Below are 22,586 nucleotides of genomic sequence, written 5' to 3' on the forward strand. Positions count from 1 at the left end.
AACTGAATAACTCTAGGCTTCCCACAATCTTACAGAAGAACAAAACTGCCTGAAAAAAACAGGCAGAAGTTATGGACTTGTGACAAACATGGTGATTTTCTTCTGCATAACAAATAAGAGGATTTTCCCTTAAAATAAGCTTCAAATGAACAGATTTCACAACATGGTAATTATATCCTGCTCTAGAAGTTCAGGTTTCACAGTAAAGCCTTCAGGAATATATGGCTTGGAGGCACTTGAACACAAAGAGAGTAGAGAGCAGCTATGATTCAAATAGTAGCTCTCACAGCATCACAGCTATCAGCAAACAGCTGAGATATCGAAGGAGGGTCTACCAACCAATAGAACGCAGGCAGTCTTTATTAGATTCAAGTAAGCCACAGCTGATGTCAAAGCATATATTCCTTAGTCTTTATGATGTGCATGCTAGACTTGAAGGACAATAAAATCTTCATCCTTAGCATCTTGCTTATTTTCATATGTCAAAATAAAACCCATAAACCCCAGCCAAATTATACGAGATAGTATCAATGAGTATTTGGGTAAATAAATCTAGCTCTCATTTTAGCTCATTCAATTGAATTGCGCATATGGGAAGATATATGATTGTACACAACTCTAATAAGTCCTTATGATGATACAACACAAAATATGCTCCAGTGCAGCAGGGAGTGCATGCACTTGCAGCACACAAATTCTGCCAGCAGAGGTCTCCTGAATGAGCGAGTTGCACTGAATAAAATACCAAATAACCAAAGATACTACAATGAGTTGTATGGATACTATCCAAGCAAGACAGATGTATGAAAGTAAAATGAGGCATCAGTGAATGGCAGAATTTAAACCTTGCTGGCCTGAAACTGTGCTATCAGACAGCAGCAAAGTACCAAGCCCAACTTTACGGAAAAGAGTGGGCACAAGTATACACAACTGTGAATCTAAACTTGGCTGAACAAGGCGGAAAATACTCCACAGCAGGTAATGCTGCTGGCTCTGATTTGCTGTTGCCATAGGAAAACAGAGTTGAAGAACAACTGGCCAAGAAAAGCAGCTGGATCTACAGCTTCAGCTCTAAGAATATCCCAAGCCACAACTCTCCTGTACTCCTGGGTGGGTGAACCAATACAGACGGCTAGAAGTAGTAGTTTTGATGCGAGAGTCTTAACACTGCATCAAAGCCCCCAAACACTTTAACAGGAACAGTGGGAGTTTTGAGAGGAACCCCAGAAGAAAGTGAATGCATTACCGAAGGAAAAAGTGTGAGGCTGGCAGAATAATATTTTAATCTGATTGATTACCTTGTAATTCGTTCCAAATTGGCTGGCCTATTTACTACAGTGCCTCAAGCGCACCACAGACAGACTAATAAAGAAAAATGATAGTGTAACTTGTAATCATAACTTGATCAGCACCAAATTTTCAATTCAAACTTCTGGATATCAAAAAAGTCAACCTATTCTGAAAAGCAGAAAAGATCCACAACATTTAAGCACAGTGTTATCACAGGAGAAATATTTCTATTTTCAAATTGTACCTTGCATCAAGCTGTAAGCGTGTCTTTACCAGCCAAATGGGATTGGTCATCGTGATCGCAGTAAAACCTAATATTTAAAAATGAAAGAGTTAGACGTGATAGCATCATAAAGCAACTGCAGCCAAGTTTGAAACTCACACAGTATAGTAGGATGCAAAAACTTGGACTATACTGATTTTTACAAGTACCCATTGTAACCTTTTACTGATGTTTTATGAATCCATAAAGACAAAAAACATCTAGCTTTTTTTTTTTTAAACTATACATTAAGATTTTTAAGCCTACTCTTAGCAAGCGAATCCCCATATAAAATAAGCCCAATTGTTTATACTTCTACATCTACATAATCATACCAACCCTTTTTTTTTTTTTGACACCGTAGAACACAAAAGCTAGTCTAATATTAGCCAATTAATTTGGAAAACATTTCAGCAAGAACACATTGCAGATGCAGCAATTTGATATAGGATACAGCATTGTGTCAATTTAACTTGCTCTCTGAAATACAATCTGAGTTGAAAAGCATGCAAACTGAATAAATACTACTTTCAGTGCAGTTATAAGGCGTGTATTACTGTAAGTTAAGAGACCTTTTAATAGTGAACTATAAAGAGAAGTTAAATTTAAGAGCTAATGTTTTATTTAACATTCAAAGCAGACTGTTGGTTGCCCAGGGATACTTTTACAAGCATATGAGTGTTTAAATTGTTAAAGTATGACTTCTAACTATCCAGACAGACAGCAACTATTTGGGCTTGCATCAGGGCTAAGGGTTAAAGCTTTGATTTTCAGTCCACTAAAGGAAAAGGAAAAGAAAAAAAAGACAAAATAAAAAACAAAAAACAAACAAACAAAAAAAAAAAGAGAGAGAGAAAAGGAAAAAAAAAAAAAAAAAGAAGTAAGAATCACTCTTACTTCTGCACAACTGTGGAGAGATAAAGAGCAAAGTGAAAGGCAGCTCTGGGGGAAAAAAAAAAGCAACCAAACCATCTAGAGTTGTAATACCACACGTGCACCATTAATGAGGTGACATGTCTGCAGAAGAGAGAAGGAAAAGGGAGGGACTGGAACATGGCCAGGCAAGAGATGATAAATTTAGACAGCTGCTTGCTAAGTGGCACACATCGCTTGCATATCGCTACAAAGACATGCTGCCCTCCTGCAAGGGGACGGACTGGGGTTGTGGGAAAGCAACAAAGAGTTATCTTGTTCAGTGCACACCTGGTACAAAATGCTTATACAAGTAACAGGGTATCAATAGGCTTGTTTATGGAGATTGTTAACAGCTTACATAAATATATATTTAGTAGAACTGCTCCCACACCAGTTACTTCTGTTTAATCACAATCTATGTTTACGCTGCACACAAATGACTGCAATACACTGAGAAATGCCAGGGGATCTTAACTGTTTTAAAGGTTTGCTCTGCTCCTGCCCCCAAAACTCTTAAATAGTCAATTAGGTATTTCAGCTGCTGCAGTTTTAAGGACAAGCTATGGGGTCTTAGAAGCCACTAAAACTGAGTTATATTTCTGTGCCAAAACAGCAAGAACACCTCAGCAATTTCAGTGATTAAATATATTTGTAAATTGACTAAATTAAAACTAAATAACTTCCTATGAACTCACTACATAGATGATAAAGGCTTTTGGCTAAAGTTTTTTTGATACGCTATTTTTTTCTATGGCAAGATGACATACAACCCTTCATAAGATGAAATCCTAACAAGCCAGAATTGTTTTATACCTGCATTTCACACACTTCAAGTAATTACATGAAAACTTAAAACCATCATGGACCCACCTAACAGGCACTGGATGATTTCAGAACATAACATCTGCAGAAAAACATCCTGCAGGTTCAACCAGTTTGAGCCTTTCTGTCTGCCACATGACAGCACAGGAATTGCACTGATTCCAGCAGCACTTGACCCCAAATTGAACTAAATGTCCATTTTGTATTTTCCTTTTCCTGCCTTAATTTAGAGCTTTTTTACAGGTCCAAGTCCTGTAGTATACTAGAAATTAACATGACTGAAACAGACATTTAGAAATAAGGTGGGGAAAACTACTGACGTTTCCTACCAACACAATTATTCCAGGAAAAGGCTCCTTTCAAAGGCAAGATCCATTCTAAAATCCCTTCTTAATTTGAGATGTTTAATTAGTTGATCAAGATCAAAATATTTTTGCATTCCTATTTATCTTGGGTACTCTGGAATTTCAATAATGTTATACTGTATTTTGCAGTACTATTAGCTCAGTACTTTATCTTTCCTATCCCAAATAACTGGCCTCTAAAGATGCTTTATTTGTAACAGGAAGCAAAGATGAGATGCTTTCAAGTCAAAGAGCCTTCAGCAACTCAGGTTTCAACACGAAACAACCACAGAACTAAACTCTTAGAAGTAATGTAGTAAAAACACAATCAAAGAAAAATAAACTAAGAGTTGAGTGATGCTGCCTCAAGGAAGAGGCTCCAAAAGATAAATATCCAGAATTTTGCAATCTCTGATAAGCTTTTCTTTACAAACACAGAAAGCCTGTATCATAAGAACTGCTTAAAAAACAAAGGTGAAGGGCTTCCAGCAACTACTAAGAAACTCTCATTCTTTCCTTTTTTTATGAATGCTTAAGAAGTATTCAATCTTGAATGCATTTTAACTTTATCAATGTGGCAATATCCCCAAGAGATTAAGATTCCAGATTTGTTATAAGCACAGATCAATCTGGCAATACCAGAAACTCCTGTACTTCTATGTTTTAGTTCGCCCCGTGAATTCCTATCCAAGTTTCAGATTAAAAGCACTACCCTCAATCCACTTTGTGAGCTATACCAGCTAAGGACAGGTAAGATCCCAGGTATTCCTATTTATGCATCATATTTCACAAGTTATTTATCTGTTTAAATCTATAAGCCAATGTAATTGATACAGACGCATGTGAATATGGAATGCTGAATCAGAAATCCAAAACAGTAAAATAAAAGCAAACCAAAAGAGAAAACAGAAAGACAGAAGAGAGACTATAGACATATTAAAAAGAAAAAGAAAGAAAGAGGTCTTTGAAATAACATGACAACAAATATCAGCTGCAGCATTTTAAAGGCAGCTCTGGGACACTCAAAAAATAAAAAGCCTTGTTTAACCCAGTAAGGGACATTGAATTAGCCAACAGAGCTAAGTAAGAGTAGCAGCTATCAGTGAAAGGTATTTTCTACCTTTCCCTGAACTGCACAGAAAAAATTAACTCTTAACAGAGTTCAGGAGAAGTGTTGTCTTTGCACAATGCACACAATGTGTATTCAAGATAATGAAAGTGAAATTCCCCTTAATTTGTTTATTTAATAGATATTACAAACCCAACGTGTGGTTCTTACACTAGAGGCTGCAAGAGACGCTCAGTTCAGTACTCACGAGGTTTAAGTTAGTCCATATTTCTGCAGGAAGTGACCTGCGGGTGGGGAGCATGAGATGACACGATCTCACTCTTTTCACGGGAGAAATGTACAGTAAATGCCTAAAATAGACACAGGCTTTTCTGTATCATAACAACAAGCAGTGACCTCATCAGACACATGTGTACAAATTGAATCCCATTGGAAGGATTTGTGAATTATTTTGAGATCTAGCTTTTTTCAGGTTAAAGTTTAGGAAAAAAAGAAAGAAAAATAATCAGAACAGGCCACAGATAATAAAATAGTTGCATATAATGCACTGAGTACTGAAATTTCTGCTCATTTGCAGCAGTTCAATTTTACATCTCCGAATACTTACCTATGTATGAGATGAGTAAGTGAACCCTCCTTTCCCACTCCCTCCCAAACTCCATTAAAAAAAAAAAAAGGCAAGCCTGTCTCAGGGCTGAAAAAGCAAGGTAGATGCCTTATGAAATCAACATTTCTTAGTGTCAATAATCAGTGACCTAAATATACATTTTTACTTGGTATTCAGTTTACTGTGTACACCAAAAAGTTACATGTTATCTTCTGTAAGAAAGAAAGCAGTCTTAAAGAACAAAAAAATCTACACTAGCATCGGTTGGGTTTGTCTGCTGGTAGAGTTACGAAAAGAACAGCAATAGCACTTTAGGTAAAGTAGTTTTGCAGCAGATTTGCAACAACGATGCCTGAAGGATGCTATAAATCACTGAAAAACAAATCAGAAAGCCAGACAGGAATCAAGCATCCCATTCAGTTCTTAAGTTTTTGCTCTCTGTTGGGATAAAAGATGGTTGAGTAAGTGAAATGAGAAGGCAGAATTCACAGTGAATCTGAAAATTTAGCCTAACTTTGGAATGCACAGAGAAACTATCTTCACACAGCAAACACTTGTTCTTGTAGCACCCTTCAGATCCACTCATTGTCTGAGCTTGTAGTAAGAACTGCGTGATGTGCGAGGCTGTAAGCAAAAGGAAATTTAATACCTCATGGGGGATACATTGATATTTTAGAGATGAAGGTGATGCAAATTATATAGTGGAAGCTAGCACATAGCAGAAGAAATATATCTTCTAATTGCATAAGGCATCAGTTACTGATATGTAGCACAACTGTTCCTCCTCAGAAAAAAAGCAAATTTACTGAAGTTTAAGTAAAACCAACAATCTATGCTTCACCTCAGGAAGGAAGAATCATGTCTAAAACCAAGAAGGTCTAAAAGTACCTCAGTTTCTTGCTTCCAAAAATGCCATGTGTATAAAGCTACTTTGCAATAATATTAGTCTAGTGAGGGATATTTACATATGAACATCAATGCAAGTAAACACAGTATTTCAAGTTTACCAAAGTTCACTGCTTACAGTGTTTTCATACAACATATTAATGAGACAAAACTATGAATAACTTATTTTTTTTTAAACTGCATGTTTGCATCACTGTATTTTTCAATCTACAAGAAAAGTTTCATAAGTGCAAACACCACCTCATACTTCTTAGGTATCAGGAGCCTTCATGTAAGAAGGTCATATCTAAACAACAAAAAAACCCCTCTTATTTAAGACCGAGATACTCATTTTCTTACTGAAACCAATGGCAGCTGCAAAAGAAAAACCAATACTGATTATTTTTGGTACTTGTTGCATTTATCCAGCCTGCCAATTCCGCAATTTTAGATTCCTAAGCACATTACAGCAAACTTCTGTTAACCTGTTTAAGTCAACAAGTTAGGAGGTCTCATTTGACTTCGCCCCTGTTCTTTTGCCATTTCCTTGAGACAATTTGCATCACATAGCAATACAAACCTTGCTGGTAAAACTTAACAGGTGGTTTAAGTGCATTGTCTGAAATATATCAGAATTATAAAACAAGGTTAGCATGTTCCCCCCAAAAAACAGTTAACACACTGTTTACAGCTACAGTCCTTTACATGTTTATCAAAACAGCAGCAGTACTGAGTGTCAAGAGCTCTTTGTAAGACAGCCTTCTTGTACAGCTCTTCCAGAGAACGTCCAGAGTATACAAAAGAGATACAGCAGAAGCTTGTAACGGGCATTCAATTTCACCAGCTATACAGTTTAAGAATACAGCTGCAGAACTAGATAAGTGTGAGAAAGACAGCCACACAAATGTTCAACAATAAAGTGACTGTACAAAAAAGCAAATAGTTTGGGCTAAAACACATTCACCTCAGCCTACATTTAGCAGCAGCCTTAAGTGCAAATGCAAAATACAATCTTCTGAAAGGGAAGCAAGTCAACAGGCAGATACAGAACTCCTTGAAAAACTACAGACTGTGCCTGCGAGTTCTTGGGAAATTCACCATACCACAACTCCACAAAAGCTCTTTTTGTTATGGAAAGAGGATGATAAGTTCCAGAGATACAAAAAAACAACTCCCCACTTGTTTGCAGCAATGCACGAGTTTTATAGTATGATCTTCAATTGAGGATAAACTGTTCCTCCCTCCACTGGTACCCCCATCCATCCTACTCCTTTAGAATTTAATTTCTGCTTTGTCCTCTTAACAAACAGCCGAATACAAGAAAAAATAATGATATAATCAGGGTTTCTGAAGTGATCAGCTGATTAGGATCAACTTTTCATGAAACACTTGATGCTACTCACTGACAAATAAAACACATGCTGATAGGTGGGAAGAAACACTCTATCATTTTAGAACCCTATTTTGCCTGTTTAAGATAAATGGCTGTCCTCATGTCTGTAACTCAGAAGGTTAAATACTGCCACTACTTCTCATATGATGGAGCTAAGCACTAGTGTATTATTTAACTGAGAAGCTAAAGCCACTTAAATTTACTATGGCAGGTAACAATTTGTTTGAAACAGATCATTAGTAAGCATTAAACAGAAGTTATTCTGATGACCTTTTTGCCAACATCCTTGGCAGCCCATTGATTGTGAAACTAACATGAATCAGAAAATTCAAAAACCTATAATAATACTGCAGAATTCATCCATGACCATCTATGACCCATGCAGAGAAACTTCTTAAAATTTTTGTATAGGAAAAACAGGCAACAACAGGCAAATTGTGAGCTCATTTTTTTCAGGTTAAGTCAATTACCAGAACCTTTAATTCCTCATTAACAATCCCAAAACACAAAACACGTAAGTTAAGTAACAAGTACTGTCAATTGCGAAAATATACTTAAGTTATGCTGTAGATTAAAGGAAATTGATTTCATAGAAAATAAATGAATATGACAGAAATCTGCTCTTCTATGCCACCTTAGTGGTTAACTTCACACAGACCAGTGTTTGGGGGGAAGATAGACAACTGTTACATATGGTTATACAAATCTGTAGGCAGATCTCAGGAAGACAAAAATAGGTCAGACATATAAAGCTGCAACAGAAAACATGAGCGTAAAAAACAAATTAAGAATTATTTAGCCGAAGTTCAGTGCACACACAGTGCTGTTTATAGTTTGCAGAACAGATAGCTACTGTGTTCACAGCATTCAGTTTTCACGTCACAAATTTACAACTGAGGAAGCAGGCATGCAAGTTTTCCTTGCGAAGATTATTCACACAGCTTAAAGATTCTCATTAACACTAAGTGCAATGTTTCTTGCACGTATTTCTCCAAGTGCCCTGCATATCAAGGGGCCAAAACAGGTAACAGCTACCAAAAGAAGCTGTCAATCAGACACCAAACATTTTCTGCTGCTTTTTTTTCCCCACACATTTACAACCAACTCTCATTTGTCACTAGGACTGTAAAATAAAGAAGCTATAAAGTTACAGATCCTTACCTGCCACACCAGCTGAAATCATGTGTACCTGGGTAGAATCTGGATTGAAAATATTGTTCAACTTTTCCTTGCAGTTTGAGTAAGCAGCAAAATATATCGCTCTAAAAGTAGAACAAGATGAGAGTTATGCTGATTTATGTGTTGATGCCCTTAAAAGCAGTAAGGAAAAACTGCTCAAGGAGTAACCCCCACAAAGCAATGGGACTATTTCAGGAATGACAAAATAAGAACATCAAGGGGAAGGAAACATAATTGTAAACACAGCAGTGGGTTCTGTGACAGTAAGAAATCTACAGCCAGGAAAGCAAAATAACATTGAATTGAGACCTGAAGGTATTGCTGCTCAGAACAACTTTGTTCTAACGACACAACTGTTTTCAGCATTACAATCTGTGAATCATCGAATAAATCGGGCTTTTTGTTTGGTTGTTTATTTTAAAAACCAAACAGAGCACACTTAATAATTATGAATATTAATATTTAAAATGCTTCAGCAGCTGTAAACACGGGATCCGACTCTTCTTTCTCTAGACCTATATTCAGAATAGGCACTTAGTTTTTGTCAATATATTACACAGAAGATACTTGTAAACTTGTGCTACGTTTAAGTCTGTAGCCTGGTATCAGAACAAAGCTAGACAGAATACATGTCAATGCAGTCATACAAGAATACTTGTTTTCATTCATAAGGCCATAAAACTGATTTTAAATACATAAAAACCTTACATTTGGATTTGTAACTCAGTTTTTAAGCTACTTCGACACATCTTTATAAAAGGAAAAAGTAATACAAGTTTTCATGAACGGAACATTAACCTCATTAGCTGTGCAAACATGTTTTTCTTTATTACGAGAAATGATAAAGCGTTTGCCTAATGGACTTCATTTCTAAAATGGAATCTGGACCCAGTTAAGTATACTAGATACATTATAAAACACGCTTCTCTATAGCTTATTCAAACAAAGAGCTGCTGTTAAATCCACTTAGCTAGTGCTTAATTGAAATGAACTAGTGGATGAAACTGAGTCAGCTAGAGGGGAACAGGGACTTGCATCTTTATAAGGCATTACACCAAGAGGACATTTTAGCACTAGCACTGAAGAAAGCAAGCTAGCCAGGTCCAAATGGAAATTACTGAAAAGAAACTCCCTAAAAAGTTCTTTGCACTTGAGGCTATTCTCCATTGAGGGCAGTCACTTCAAAACGGAATTCCGTGCCACCAGACTGTTGTAATGTATCTTTTAAGTCTCTTGCAAAAAGGAAAACAAGCACTGATTAAGGGAGAAAAAAAACCCAGCAAATGCCAGTTTGTCCAAGAAATTACTTCCCCTAAATAATGATGAAGATCAGTAGGCCTTTATGGACCAGTAAATTAGATGTAAAAAATTACTTTATTTTGCAGAAAGATAAAGTGAGAACTGTGAGCACAGAACTGCTGTCCACACATGGTGTGCATCCCATGCTTTTAGTAGCATAGAGAGAAAACGGGAGATTAAACAGATAGGAGGTGAGAGAAGTTCCTAGCAAACACATCTGTTGGAACCAGAGAAAGCCACGATACTGAACATTCAGATCCAGACTAGACTATCAGCAAAGTCCACTCTTCAGCATAGAAACTATCTAGATAAAAATTGGGGAATTAATTCTTCTAGCCTTATCTTGCTTTTTTCTCCCCCCTCACCTGTGACCTTTTTTTTTGTTGGTGGTGGTTCCTAGTTTAGAGATACACATAATACTGTACTTGGCAAAGTCTTCAAATGCTAATTGCCCAATAACAGTAGACTTAAAGCAGACTAGAAGACAAAGCAGTGCTGAATAGAAAACCTGGTTTAACAATATTTTCCAGAAGTATGCAAGGACACTGAAGCACAACATTTAAGATACTCCCCAAATCGGTGTGCAGGAGACAGAAATTATATCTTCTGTTCGGATAAAAACTAAACAAGGGAAGCAGGGCACAAGGTCAAGGGAAGAATTAAATGACTACATATTTCTCATGCAAAAATATTTTGTCTTCAAAACAGAATAGAAAAGAATGAAAATGGGCCGAAAGATGACCAACTTCATTCAGGATTAAGCAATTCTAATACTCTTACAGGTCTTTGCTTACATATTCCTCCTTAGGTATTCTATTTTTCAATGAACTGTGGCTAATACTTGTATGCAAGGATCAATACAAACCTGGGTATGCTCTACACCTCACGCTGCCTGACAGTAACAGTGGGGCAGATAGAGCATTTAAACCAATGCAGAGTAATTGACAGCAGTAATACCATTGCCACTTAGATCAGATTTATATTCTGACCCGCTTTATTATCTGAAACTGCCCTTCTGCCCTTTGGAGTTCAGCCTGCTGCTGCATCTGCTTAGTCTGGGACTGCTGTTAAGTGTTTCACCCTACTCAATATCTTTATTCACATTTCAGGCCATTAGTCTGTGCTTCACAAGAATTTATGTAGGGAAAAGAGCCAGTATTTTGTGTCTACAGTCACACAATTACTTTCTAAATGATGGATTAACTAAGTGCTAAACCTATCTGTGCATAGGGTACAAACTTCTGTTTACAAGTGCAACTCCTAAAACATATTCCTTCTTAACAGTAAGAAACTCAGAGTAAGGAACAGTGCACAGAACAAGGCACTAGGGAAATGCTGAGACAGCTGGTGCAGGAATGTGGGTCTGAAGCATCAAAGCTTGAGTTGTTCAGTATTTTAAGACACAATCTATTGCAGGAACTAAAGAATATTTACAATTAAGTATTAAGACTGCAGTAACTCACTTGAAATAAACCCTTAATCTCTTAAAATAAACACAGTAACCAAAACTTCACTGAAATTATTCCACTTTAAATATCTATATTTACCTGGAAGGAGCAACGCCTACCAAGTTAGGACCCAGCCCTCTAAACAGAGAACGAGGACCTTCCTTTTGCAAGATCATCCTAGAAAACAAAGCAATAATATTTTATTACTCACATCAAAATTACTGAATGCTCTGACCACAGTCAACACAACATCATTTTAAGCTTTGATCTTTGTGTATAGCTTTGACAATGCAGTGTTGACCACGTAAGTAAAACCAGTTCTCAGAATCAGCATAAAATTCCAAGAACTAAAGGCAGAAGTCAAGCCCTACAATGTCTATACAGACTTTTCTTAAGGATCAGATATGATGCCACTCACTGCCAGAAGAGGCTGCCTACAGACTACTTCACCAAATAATTCTTGATAGCAGTAGCTGGTCTGAATCTTAACTAAGTCTTTCTAATTCAAGAATAAATAATAGATCCTTCCTGGAAGAAAACTCTCCTCTTATACCCAAATACTAAAGATACTTTCCCATAACTGGCTAGCTGAGTCCCCCAAAGTGAACTCTACCTGTTATCAGCACTAGCATTATAACTGTGGCCAGAGGCCTCTCCTACTGGCTACTTCACATCATAAGCACTCACAAGAAGGGGAAGAAATGCAGTCATAGAATCATAAACTGACTTGGATTGTAAAGGTACTTAAGGATCATTTATTTCCAAGCACACTGCCGTGGACAGAGTTGCCAGCTACCTGACCAGGCTGCCCAAGTCATGGACATGCCTGTCCTACATGGGCTTGAACACTACCAGAGCTGGTGCATCCACCACTTTTTTGGCAACTTGTTCCTGTGCCCCATCACTTGCCAAGTGAAGAATTTCTTCCTGAATCTCCATTCATTTAGTTTAATACCATTCCCCTTGTCCTGTCACCATCAAACCATGTAAAAAATTTATCATTCTCCTGTTTGCTAGCTCCCCTGCAGTACTGGAAGGCTGCAATGAGGTCTTCTTTGGGCCTTCTCCAAGATGAAAAATCCCAACTCCCTCAGACTGTCTTCCTAGGAGAGGGGCTTCAGCTTTCTGATTGTCTTTACAGCCATCCTCTGGACCCACTCCAACAGCTCTACATCTTCGTTGTACTGGGGCCCCAGTATGGACATAGCACTCCAGGGGGGCATCATTAGAGCAGAATAGAGGGAGACAATTATATCTCTCATTCTGTTGGTCATCCCTCCTTTGATGCAGCCCAGGACAATACTATTGGCCTTCTGGGTTACAAGCACACACTGCTGGCTCACATCCAGCTTTTCATTCATCAGGACCCTCAAGTTTTCTTTACAAGTCTGCTCTAAACAAGTTCTCCTCCCTGTTCAAAAAAGTGCCGTATTATCAAAATGTCCCAGCCCACAGCAAAATTTGTAGGCAAATGTCTACTAGAAAATACTAAAATGGCTTTTTGTCTCTCTTTTCACTGATATTCAGGATCTGGACACAAACCAGGTTAAAAAAAATACAGTATTAACAAACAGTCCAGCACCTAATTGGACTTCTATGTAAGGGACCTATGTAGACTGGAGAGTTGGATGATCAGTAGTATGAAATTAAAGGAAAACACAGGCTTCTGCACCTGGGAAGAACAATGCCAGAAGCAGGTAAAAACCTGTAAACAAGCGGCTGGAGAGCAGATCAGCAAGAAAGGATCTGGGAGTGATGGCTGACAGCAGGTTCTACATAAGCCCTGACAGCCAAGAGGGCAAACTGCATTTTGGAGTACATTAAATACACCAAAAGAATGCATTCAATGCATTACAATACATTTAAAAGAAGCAGTTCTCTCCATGAGCATTGGAGAGGCCTTGCCTTGAATACTGTGTACAGTTCTGGGCTCCACAATATGAAAAGGATGTTAAGATACTTGAAAGCATCCAGAGGAGGGCAACAAAGCTGGTAACAGGGCTGGAAGGTGTATCCTATGAGAAGAGTCTGGGATTGTCTGGTCTAGAGGCAAGGAGGTCTGTTGGTGATCTCATTGCTCTCTGCAGCTCCCTGCGGAAGCAGAGAGAGGCTTTGATCCTGAAAATGTGCTGGGAATGGTTAAGAGCTGTGCCAGGGATGAGATCAGACTGGATGTAGGAGAAACTCCTTCACTGTGAGGATGGCCAAACACTGGAACAGGCTTCCTAGAGCTGTGACGATGTTCTACGCCTGTCAGTGTTCAGTTGCCCTCAATAACATCAACTTTTGTTTAGCCTTGAAGTGGTCAGACAGTTGGACTGAGTGATCCTAAGTTCCTTACAACCAACCTGTTCTAATTTTAAGTGTTAAAGAGTGCTCCCACCGAGTTTCTGGGGCATGTAGTTTGGGGTTATGAATTCCACAAGGTATGCATGTTTTAGATAATTCAAGGTACAGACTTGAACATGAAAGACACTTGGAAAACTAGAATGTGAAATTTACAGTTAAATGGCAAAGTATAGGAAATCTGAATGTGACATAACAGACACAGAAGTCTGCCTTTCACACAGATTTGTCTATCTGTCTAACATGCATCCCCCCTCTGGTCCCAAAATCAAATCAAACAGCTGTAACGTGTACACTCACTTCAAACAATGGAGAGGTCCAGGAGAAACTCTAGTTACTCGATTTACACTAGCACCATTCACAGTGTTGAGATGAACTTCAGAGATGTACAAAGTCACAGAAGAGGACTGCAACCGAGTTTTCACAACTTCCAGTGGACATGTCAGAATTGCACCAACAGTACCTCCACACCTGCAAAGAGAAACAGGATCACCACTTTTTAAACTGCAAAGAAAATGAAAAACACTGTAACGTTACACTGAGCAGAGAGAAACTATAAAAAGTGAAGAAGTAACTGCTGTATGCATGAGAATGGTGTCATTACTTGTCCTTGACGACAAGCAAACTGTTAATTCATTAATCCTTCAACATGTGGTGAAAATTTTAACAGGCAAAAAGAAAGTGTCCCCAAGTGGTGAAGGTGCACTGTCTTCAGCACATGCTGTTCAAATCCATTCTGGAAAGTAGCTCAGCATTTCAAATGTTTAACTTCTTCAAGTAAATTTTAACTACTTTTTTTTTTTTTTTTTTTTTTGAATGTTCAGTGTGCTCCTGGCCACAAAGGAGATGCCAAAAATCCTTAAGGGTAGAGCACAATTTGTGCAGCATGCACACAGAGCTACGCCCATCATTCTTTGGAAAGCCAGTAAAAACTGTACTGTGGCTATTTAGTTAGAACCAACAAACCCCCTTTGCATTTCGTGCACAGTACCATCAAAGTAATGATTCACTGAGTATTTCCTGAGCTCTGCCCATTATAGCATGAACACTGGATCCCAAGTACACAGTGCTATAGAGCTGAATGTGGGAAGATAAAAGTCTGCCCCTCATTAGTGTAAGAAAGCTAAACAAATGTGCGTGACTTACACTAGCAAAGGAGTCCTCCCCATTCTGCTAGAGCAGAGTGCAGCCAAGAACACGCTGCCGTTCAGCAGCTTTGCTCAGAGGATTTCTCAGGCACTTGATCATAAGCTAATTATTAATAAGTACACTCCTGTTTAACCATGATATACAACCTGTGAGAGAAGAATGTCAAATCCACAAAGTTTCATTCCAAAGTTAACTCCAAATTCTTTGTACAACTGCTACAAAAAGAAGAGCTCGGCTCGAACCTTTGCAAAGTCCAGAATTCTCTCAACTTCACCAAACACCATTCTTAAAATTATCATCATATTACCAAACATTAAATATCTAATATTACTAAATATTTAAAATTAAATATCAAAATTATTACCATATTACCAAATATATACCAAAATATTACCATTACCAAGCTTGCCTACAGCTAGAGCCCAGACACACCTTTTCCTAGCTCTAACTCCAACATTAAACTGAAGTTTACCCTCTTATACATTTGAATTGAGGGAATCAAAGTTTGTCAGCTTGAAATAAAGCATTTACACATGAAAATGGTATCCAGTTTCCCAGGGTACTGTACAGAAGCAGTAAGACTGATACAGCTTTTAGAACAGCATCTCTGAATAAGCATTTTACTTGCCTACTCTAATAACGTTAAGCTACAAATACAGCTATAAAATAAGACACAGACTGGGTGTGCAAAAATTCATTTTAGCCAGTGTTGTGAGCAGCAGAAAGCCATAACATGGTGGGATTTATAACCTGCAATAACAAAAGAGTCACAGATAGGAAAGCCCTCAAGATAGCTTGATGGAACAATGATACCAACAAGCCCATCTTCAATGCAGACAGCAAGCTGCTCTAATACTGCTGCTCTACTACTCAACAGCAGCAAGTGCTGTATGGCCACGGGCATGTGCAGGCAATGCAGGAAGCTGCCTTCAGAGTTTATTTCATTTCTTGCAGTCCCTCTGTTTCTGATCCCTCAGGATCTGCTTCCACTTCAGATCTTTCTGCATTTCATTTTGGGCAGGTTACAGTAGGACTTACTTTCAAGCAACAGCAAGAAAAAGTGCACGGTATGTAATGAGATAAATACTAAGGAACGGGGAAGGAATGAGCAGGTGAAAAGTCAGGCATCATTCATCAGCAGGGCTTGGCATTTGGAGCCTTTAATGCTGCTAGCTCCACCACTGCTCCACACTGGAAAATTTTTCTCAAGTTGAAGATTAACACCATCCCAGAGGCTGCATTTTGCATGCTCCCCTGCCCCACACCAAACCACCACAAGGGATGGATGCCTGGCTGCAATAGCACTGGTCAGATTTCCCTCAGCAATGGAATAACAGGCAGCTAGGGAATGGGACAGACACAAACCTTCGTAGAGCTCATTCCTTCCAAGTTTGCTTACAGCAAACAGCGCTCTGTGACAACCACCTACTGTAAGGGCAGCTGGCAGCCTGTTCAATTTTATACACATTGTAAGAGAAGCAGCCCAACACTTGCCTCCTTTTAAGAGCTAGGCACCCTTTACCTGCCTTTCAGGTCATGATATCAAATAATCAGCACTTGGCATTGCTTCTTACTGGTGTGTTGGTTTTCTCTCATTGAGCAGTTTAAGATGTCATAGCAGAACTTTTTCCACTAGCTATTGATAGCCAGGATTCAAAAGCTCCTCTCTTCCCATTTTCAAGATGCCAAATTGCCACTTACAAACGAGAAAGAAATGAAAAGAGAAATTCTTCATAGTGCTGCATGGCTCTGTATCACTCACAAACATATCTCCAAAACCCAAATCTCTCCTTCTGTCAAAATGTAATACTTCATCCTCCCAGCCCTCAAAAATCCCTGTACAAAAGAGAAGGCATCTGACATGTAAAAACGAAGGAAAAACTCCCCAAATGTTAAGGCTTTGCTTCGTAGTAACAAGATCCAACTCAGAACCAAACCACTAACTGGACATGCTATCCAGGAAGTTCGCTGACTTACATTGCTCACTTGAACTATAAGGCTTGAAAAAAATAAATAAATCTGTTCATGAGAAACTTCAATAAACAGTTCGTAGTTAAATCAAGAGAGGCAATTCAGTAACTATGTGACCTACAAAAATAACTGACTATTCAGAAGCATGCCTGCTGTTCTGCCACTGCAGTATTTTACATAGAAATACGTTTCCAGCCTTGTTAACTTAATATAGCACTAAGAATAGAGAGACAGCTACTGCTCTGTGCCCCAGACTGGCAGTCCAGGAACAGCCAGCCACATCTCCAGCTTTCTAGGGGCTTCTTTTCCTTCTCAATTTATGGCTTAACACAAGTCCAGGAGGTGAAGAGTTCAGAAAAAAATCATTTCTCTACAGTTAGAAAATAATCAGATTTATTCTCCTCCTGAATGCAAAGCAGGGCACTTACTGACAGGGATGCAGCCAGGACACAGACTCAGCCATTCATTTCAAATCTTCCTGTATTATTTGTGAGAATATGCAAGGAAATAAACGTGCATGTGCTTCAAAATCTAATCCCATTCAGAATTCAAATCCCAGGTTTTACTTTCAGAGACAGCTGGTCAGGAACCTTTTATTACTGCAGGTTGAGGGTATCTGCTTAGGAGTCACCACCCTTGTCCAGAACTGCTGCTGTTCTGCTGCTACTTTATACCCTGCAGTAAAAGCAGAGACAGGTCTGTTACAGATGAGGATCTCAACACTTCAGCCACTGGACTGACTACAAATGCCCCTTCAGATGTTCCCACCCCGTCAGCTCATCTATACTTGTAACTACACCTATATAGAATACCCAACTTCTATTCCTTTAGATAATTATGTGTTCTATACAAACACAAGGTGCAACCACATAGGCCTGACCTCACCTTTTACAGTGTTTGCAACCACAGCCTCAGACTCCAAGATAACCCCTGACCCTGTTATCTTGCATCTACATTCATTCACTTATTTTACCAGCTGCTTCTCTTTCCTGTATGAAAATGAAAGTTCCACACAAATACTGACAAGCGACATAGTAAGGAAAACAAGCACAAAACTGTCAGAAACAAACAAGCCACCTACAAACAGAGCTCCTGAAGCCTTCATCGCTTCGAATAACTTCAGCAATATCAGCATTTTCACAGACCTGCCTTGCAGCACAGTTGTTGATGTGAAAATCAGTTACAGGTAACTTGCAGATCTGGACAGTAAGCTCACCTATCCCACTCTCAAGACAATTTAAGGCCTTGACTAAGTAGAGTTTTCAGAAACAGCAAGAATGCAACTCATTAACACACAGGTGTCATGGTTTCCCTGCTATTACACTTTTAAACTTGTATATTATTTACCTTTCTATCTCTAGCCTTACTATATTGGCTAGGAGCACCCCAGCCCCTTAATTCACTGCTAATACATTTTTGCCAGGGTTTCAAAAGTAAGTTTTAAGTTAACATCCATTAACTAAAAGTAATCATCAAACTTGCCGTTTCTAAGTAAGTGCAATAATGAAGTTCCCTTAATGTGCTGACGTACCAAAACCTACAAATGAGAATTGGAAAAAATAACACAAATGAAAAAGCATCACTGGCTTCCATTATCCAAAACAAACACTAACACAAGGCGCAGATTCAATTAGGAGCCAGGGCAAATAAATACAACACGGCTGCCGCATCAAGTAAAGAACAGCTGAAAACATCAATCAACTTACAGGGAAATGTGAGAAGCTCATCAGCTTCACACTTTTTCAAATATAGTCATTTTTATGCATTTTGGTCACCTCAGAGAGCAAAATCCAAGCTACCCAACCCCTTAAGTAGGAATTGCTTACTTCCCCCCCCCTGCAGAAGAGTATCTGAATATAAAAATAAGCTCAAGTAGGCGCAGGAAGGAACTAAATCTTGCACTGTGCCTTACAACAGGAAGAACCAGTTCTGAAAGACACTTGGGGTCAGGCCAGGAACGAAAGTACTTCAAGGAAGAAGGTTACTAGGTGACCTGGGAACTCCATTATAGCTCAAGTGACTACTTCTGAAAGGCAGCAGACATCCTTATCACCGCTCTACCTGCTCAGCTATTAATATCTTCTTAAACTGAGGGAAAAAAAGGATTTCAGATGTGTAGCACCTACTCTTTCTAAAAAATTTAGACTTAATCTTCAATATAGTATTTAAATTGTCTGTTTCTACCACCACAGAGATTTGGTAAAAACTTCAGAGTGATTCAAATTAAAGTTCTATCAAGACAAATAGAGATTCCTCCCCATAGTTAATCACAAAATAGATCAGAAACCTGCCCGATCTACTGAAGAAACAACAGAAATAAAGAAATCTCAGAAGTAAACCTTTGACTGTTCAGTCCTGAACGCAGAAAAGCAGCTGTCCATCTCCAACCTGAAATGGTCCTGCATTTGCTGAGGAAATAGGGCCATGGACAAGGTCCCATGCTCTGATGGAAGTTTGTCATATGTGGACTTATTGTCATAAGATTTCTAGAAACTAAGAAAACCTGGGAATGATTTTGGTGGTCAGCATCCGGATGCCAAAAGCTCATTTTCCACCTGAATCTACCTGGTCAATGTGTTGCCTATAATGCCAATGGTTACAACAGACAATATGAAGAAAACATCAACAGTTTGATACATGAAAAAGATGAGGGAGATTGAGTTCTGAGCAATCTGAGTACAGAGTCCTCAGATAAAAGTCAAGCTTCACCTGAAGTATCATTTTGTATCGGGATCCAACATTACAGGCAATTAATCTAGTTCCCAATCCCACAAGGACAAGATGCAGTTAGCAAAAGGTTCTCAGTGGTAACTACATGGTATTTGCACACAGATCCTGACAACTAAGTACATCATGCCAAAACAGGAGATAAGTGGCCACAAAAAATATACAAGTAATAGTATATGAAATACTGGCTGATGCCTGAACTAGTCCAGCCAAATCACTGAACAGAGAGAAGTTCACCACTTCAATTTACTGGTGATGTTAGAACTGATACTCACAACGAGCAGTGAATTACTTTTTAGACATAAAACTTCTATTGTAAAACACTGGGCATCCTTACAGTCGGTGCATAGATATGAAGATGGGATTCTCAAAAACGAAACTAACAGCAAAATTGCTCAAACTTGTTGGAAAGGATGCACAGACAGGAGGAAAGGAAGGATGGAGGAGGGATTATTAGAAATGAAGCTTCAACTTCCGACATGAACTGGTAATTCCCCAGAAGCAGCACAGTTTGACAGCTGTTGTTGAATCATCATGAAGCAAACCAGGCAGCTACAGAAAAATCCCACAGTAGCCCCGCCTGCATTACAGAATCAGCAATGTCATCATTTAGTCTCAAAGAAAATGGGAACTGAAGACTTAGTGTTCAACAAAACTTTTTTTGTTTTTAGCAAAAAGGGTCAGCAGGTTGAGACAAACACGTTGTTTTCAAACAAGCCCTACTGAAAACTACATCATCTTCATTTTTAAGTTTTGCTGAAGACTAAGGATAGGTCAAGAGATCTACAGTCTACCATGCTAGCAGAGAAATCACGTGATGACCCGAATAACTTTCCTGCTGCTAAATGTGACCAAATAGACGCTGTTTTGCTGAGCTGTGATTACAGGAAACATGCGGCTTCCACATGAGGAAAAGTCAGCCCTTTCCTCACAATGTTACCCTTGACCCAACTGGCTGCCAGCTACCTGCAGATCAGACCTTCCATAAAAAAAAGAACAACCTCACCGAGCTCAGCAATCTTCACTTCAGTCTTAAGATTACATGTTGGGACACAGTCTCAATCATCATGGGCTGTTCCTTACTAATCTGCCTTTTGCTGAATGTAGTTTAAGCTACTGTTTTCCTGTATGTGAACTCTGAAGAAAGAGGTACAGAGCACCACATCTCAGGCCTGTTGGTGTATAATCCCCCTCCTCTTAGATGGCCAGAATTTGCAGGGGAAGAGAACCTGCATAAGCACTAAACTGGCTGTGTAATATTGGAAGCCAGGAAGGCATATACTCACACATAGTCAGGCTACCCAGACCTGCTCACAGAAAACAGTACAGCCTTCCACCTCAAACACTCCAGTCACAGGCACCATTTTGTAAAGGAGCAGCACAAATCCAAGCTTCAAGTTCACTCAGTCATAAATTATGTTCTTCGTTCTGCCTCTTCCCCCACTGCCACACAGCCCAAATACAGACCTATTGCTACAGCAAACAGGAAGGCAGGTGTTGATCCCAGCCCACCCTTAAGGAAACACAGGCAGCGTAACTGGGCACTACAAAACTTTACAACACACCTACAGTTACCTGGCAGTTACATCAAACCTAAGCAGGGCTATAAGGGCCACATATTTACTTTTCACTGTACTCTTCCCTTCAATTACTTGTCTTCATACACAGATGCTACAAGCTGCAAGACAACAAGGAGTCCCCCACCTAAAAGCAGCACACACAAGTGCTGAAATGCATTCAAGTAACACTTGATCCCGAAGTTATCAGCCTTTGTAGAACGCTGAGAAGACAGGCACCTTCAGGTGTCTGGGACAGCTCCAGGCACAGAAGGTTCTATTCATCTCGCCAAGGAAAGAAGAAACTTCTGGAGGAAACACGCAGGTTGTGTGGCAGCCTCACCCGCAGCTCCACCAGGGCCCACGTGCAGCCAGACGCCGTTGTCGCCGCAGCCCAAGGCCCGCAGGTCCCACATACCTGCGGTGTAAGAGCCGCCGGTTCTGTCGCTGCCCCATCGGGGCCCGGCCGCGCATCCCCGGCCCAAGGAGGCCCGGAAAGGCCTGAGGGCAGCGGGCGGGAAGCGGCACCGGGCGGGCCTCAACGCGGCCTGCGCTCCTCGCCTCAGCGCCCTCACGGCGGGCCCCGTTCCACGCCCCAGCGCGGCACAACCCAACGTAACCACACGGGGACGGAGCGAGCGCCCGCTCCGCCGCAGGGCCCGGTGCCGAAGCTCCCCCAGCGCGGGGCGGCGGCGGCTTCACCTACCCGCCGGCGAAAAGATGCACCAAGGTGTCTCTCTGGCTCATCCTCGTCGCCCGAACCCAGGCGGCAAGGAGCGCTGCCGGGCGCTTCCGCCCCACGCCCCGCCGGCTCCGGGCAGGCTCCGCACCAACACGCACCGTAACCCCACGGCTTCCTGCAGCGGCCGCGCAACCGGGGCGTGGCGGGACGGCTCGCTCCACCCCCCGCACGGCACCGGGTATGGAAACACTTCCGTATGAATATGCAATAAGGCCCGAGTAAACAGAGGCTTTTATTGGATGGAGAAGTGTGACGCCACCTTTCTTCTTACATAAGAACGGCGCGGAGGCTGTTAATGATTTTACTGAGGTAATGCAACCTGTGGTGTGGAGCTGGTGCTCTGCATCTATGTCGTGTAGGTCTCTGTTCTCTGTACGAGCCCTACGTTCCCATGTGCTAAAAGTACCCAAGCAGGATTCTTAATGTCACACACGAGATTGCTTTCTGAATGGCAATTGTTATTGCCTTTACTCTTTTTTTTTTTTTGGTCCAGTTTTACAGTCACACTTGTAAGCAAAACAAAGGGTTGTTAGTTGTTTTAGTATATATTGATAGTAGTATGTATTCGTGTTGTATATTAAT

The 22,586-nt window shown here is 40.0% G+C and overlaps 1 protein-coding gene across 1 annotated transcript in view; it reads right to left on the reverse strand.

Moving 5' to 3' along the window:
* SLC25A36 (solute carrier family 25 member 36) overlaps positions 1-22,223 on the reverse strand; it is a 28,444-nt gene extending 6,221 nt beyond the window's left edge. The window contains exons 1-5 of the mRNA XM_015871209.1: positions 21,969-22,223; positions 14,160-14,330; positions 11,613-11,690; positions 8,749-8,849; positions 1,535-1,601 (exon numbers count right to left, since the gene is read on the reverse strand). Coding sequence (XP_015726695.1) covers positions 1,535-1,601; positions 8,749-8,849; positions 11,613-11,690; positions 14,160-14,330; positions 21,969-22,009 — 458 coding nt within the window. The 5' untranslated portion in view covers positions 22,010-22,223. The remainder of the gene's footprint in view (positions 1-1,534; positions 1,602-8,748; positions 8,850-11,612; positions 11,691-14,159; positions 14,331-21,968) is intronic.
* Between the last annotated feature and the right edge of the window lie 363 nt (positions 22,224-22,586).

Source organism: Coturnix japonica, chromosome 9 (assembly GCF_001577835.2).
Source record: "Coturnix japonica isolate 7356 chromosome 9, Coturnix japonica 2.1, whole genome shotgun sequence".
Lineage (NCBI taxonomy): Eukaryota > Metazoa > Chordata > Aves > Galliformes > Phasianidae > Coturnix > Coturnix japonica.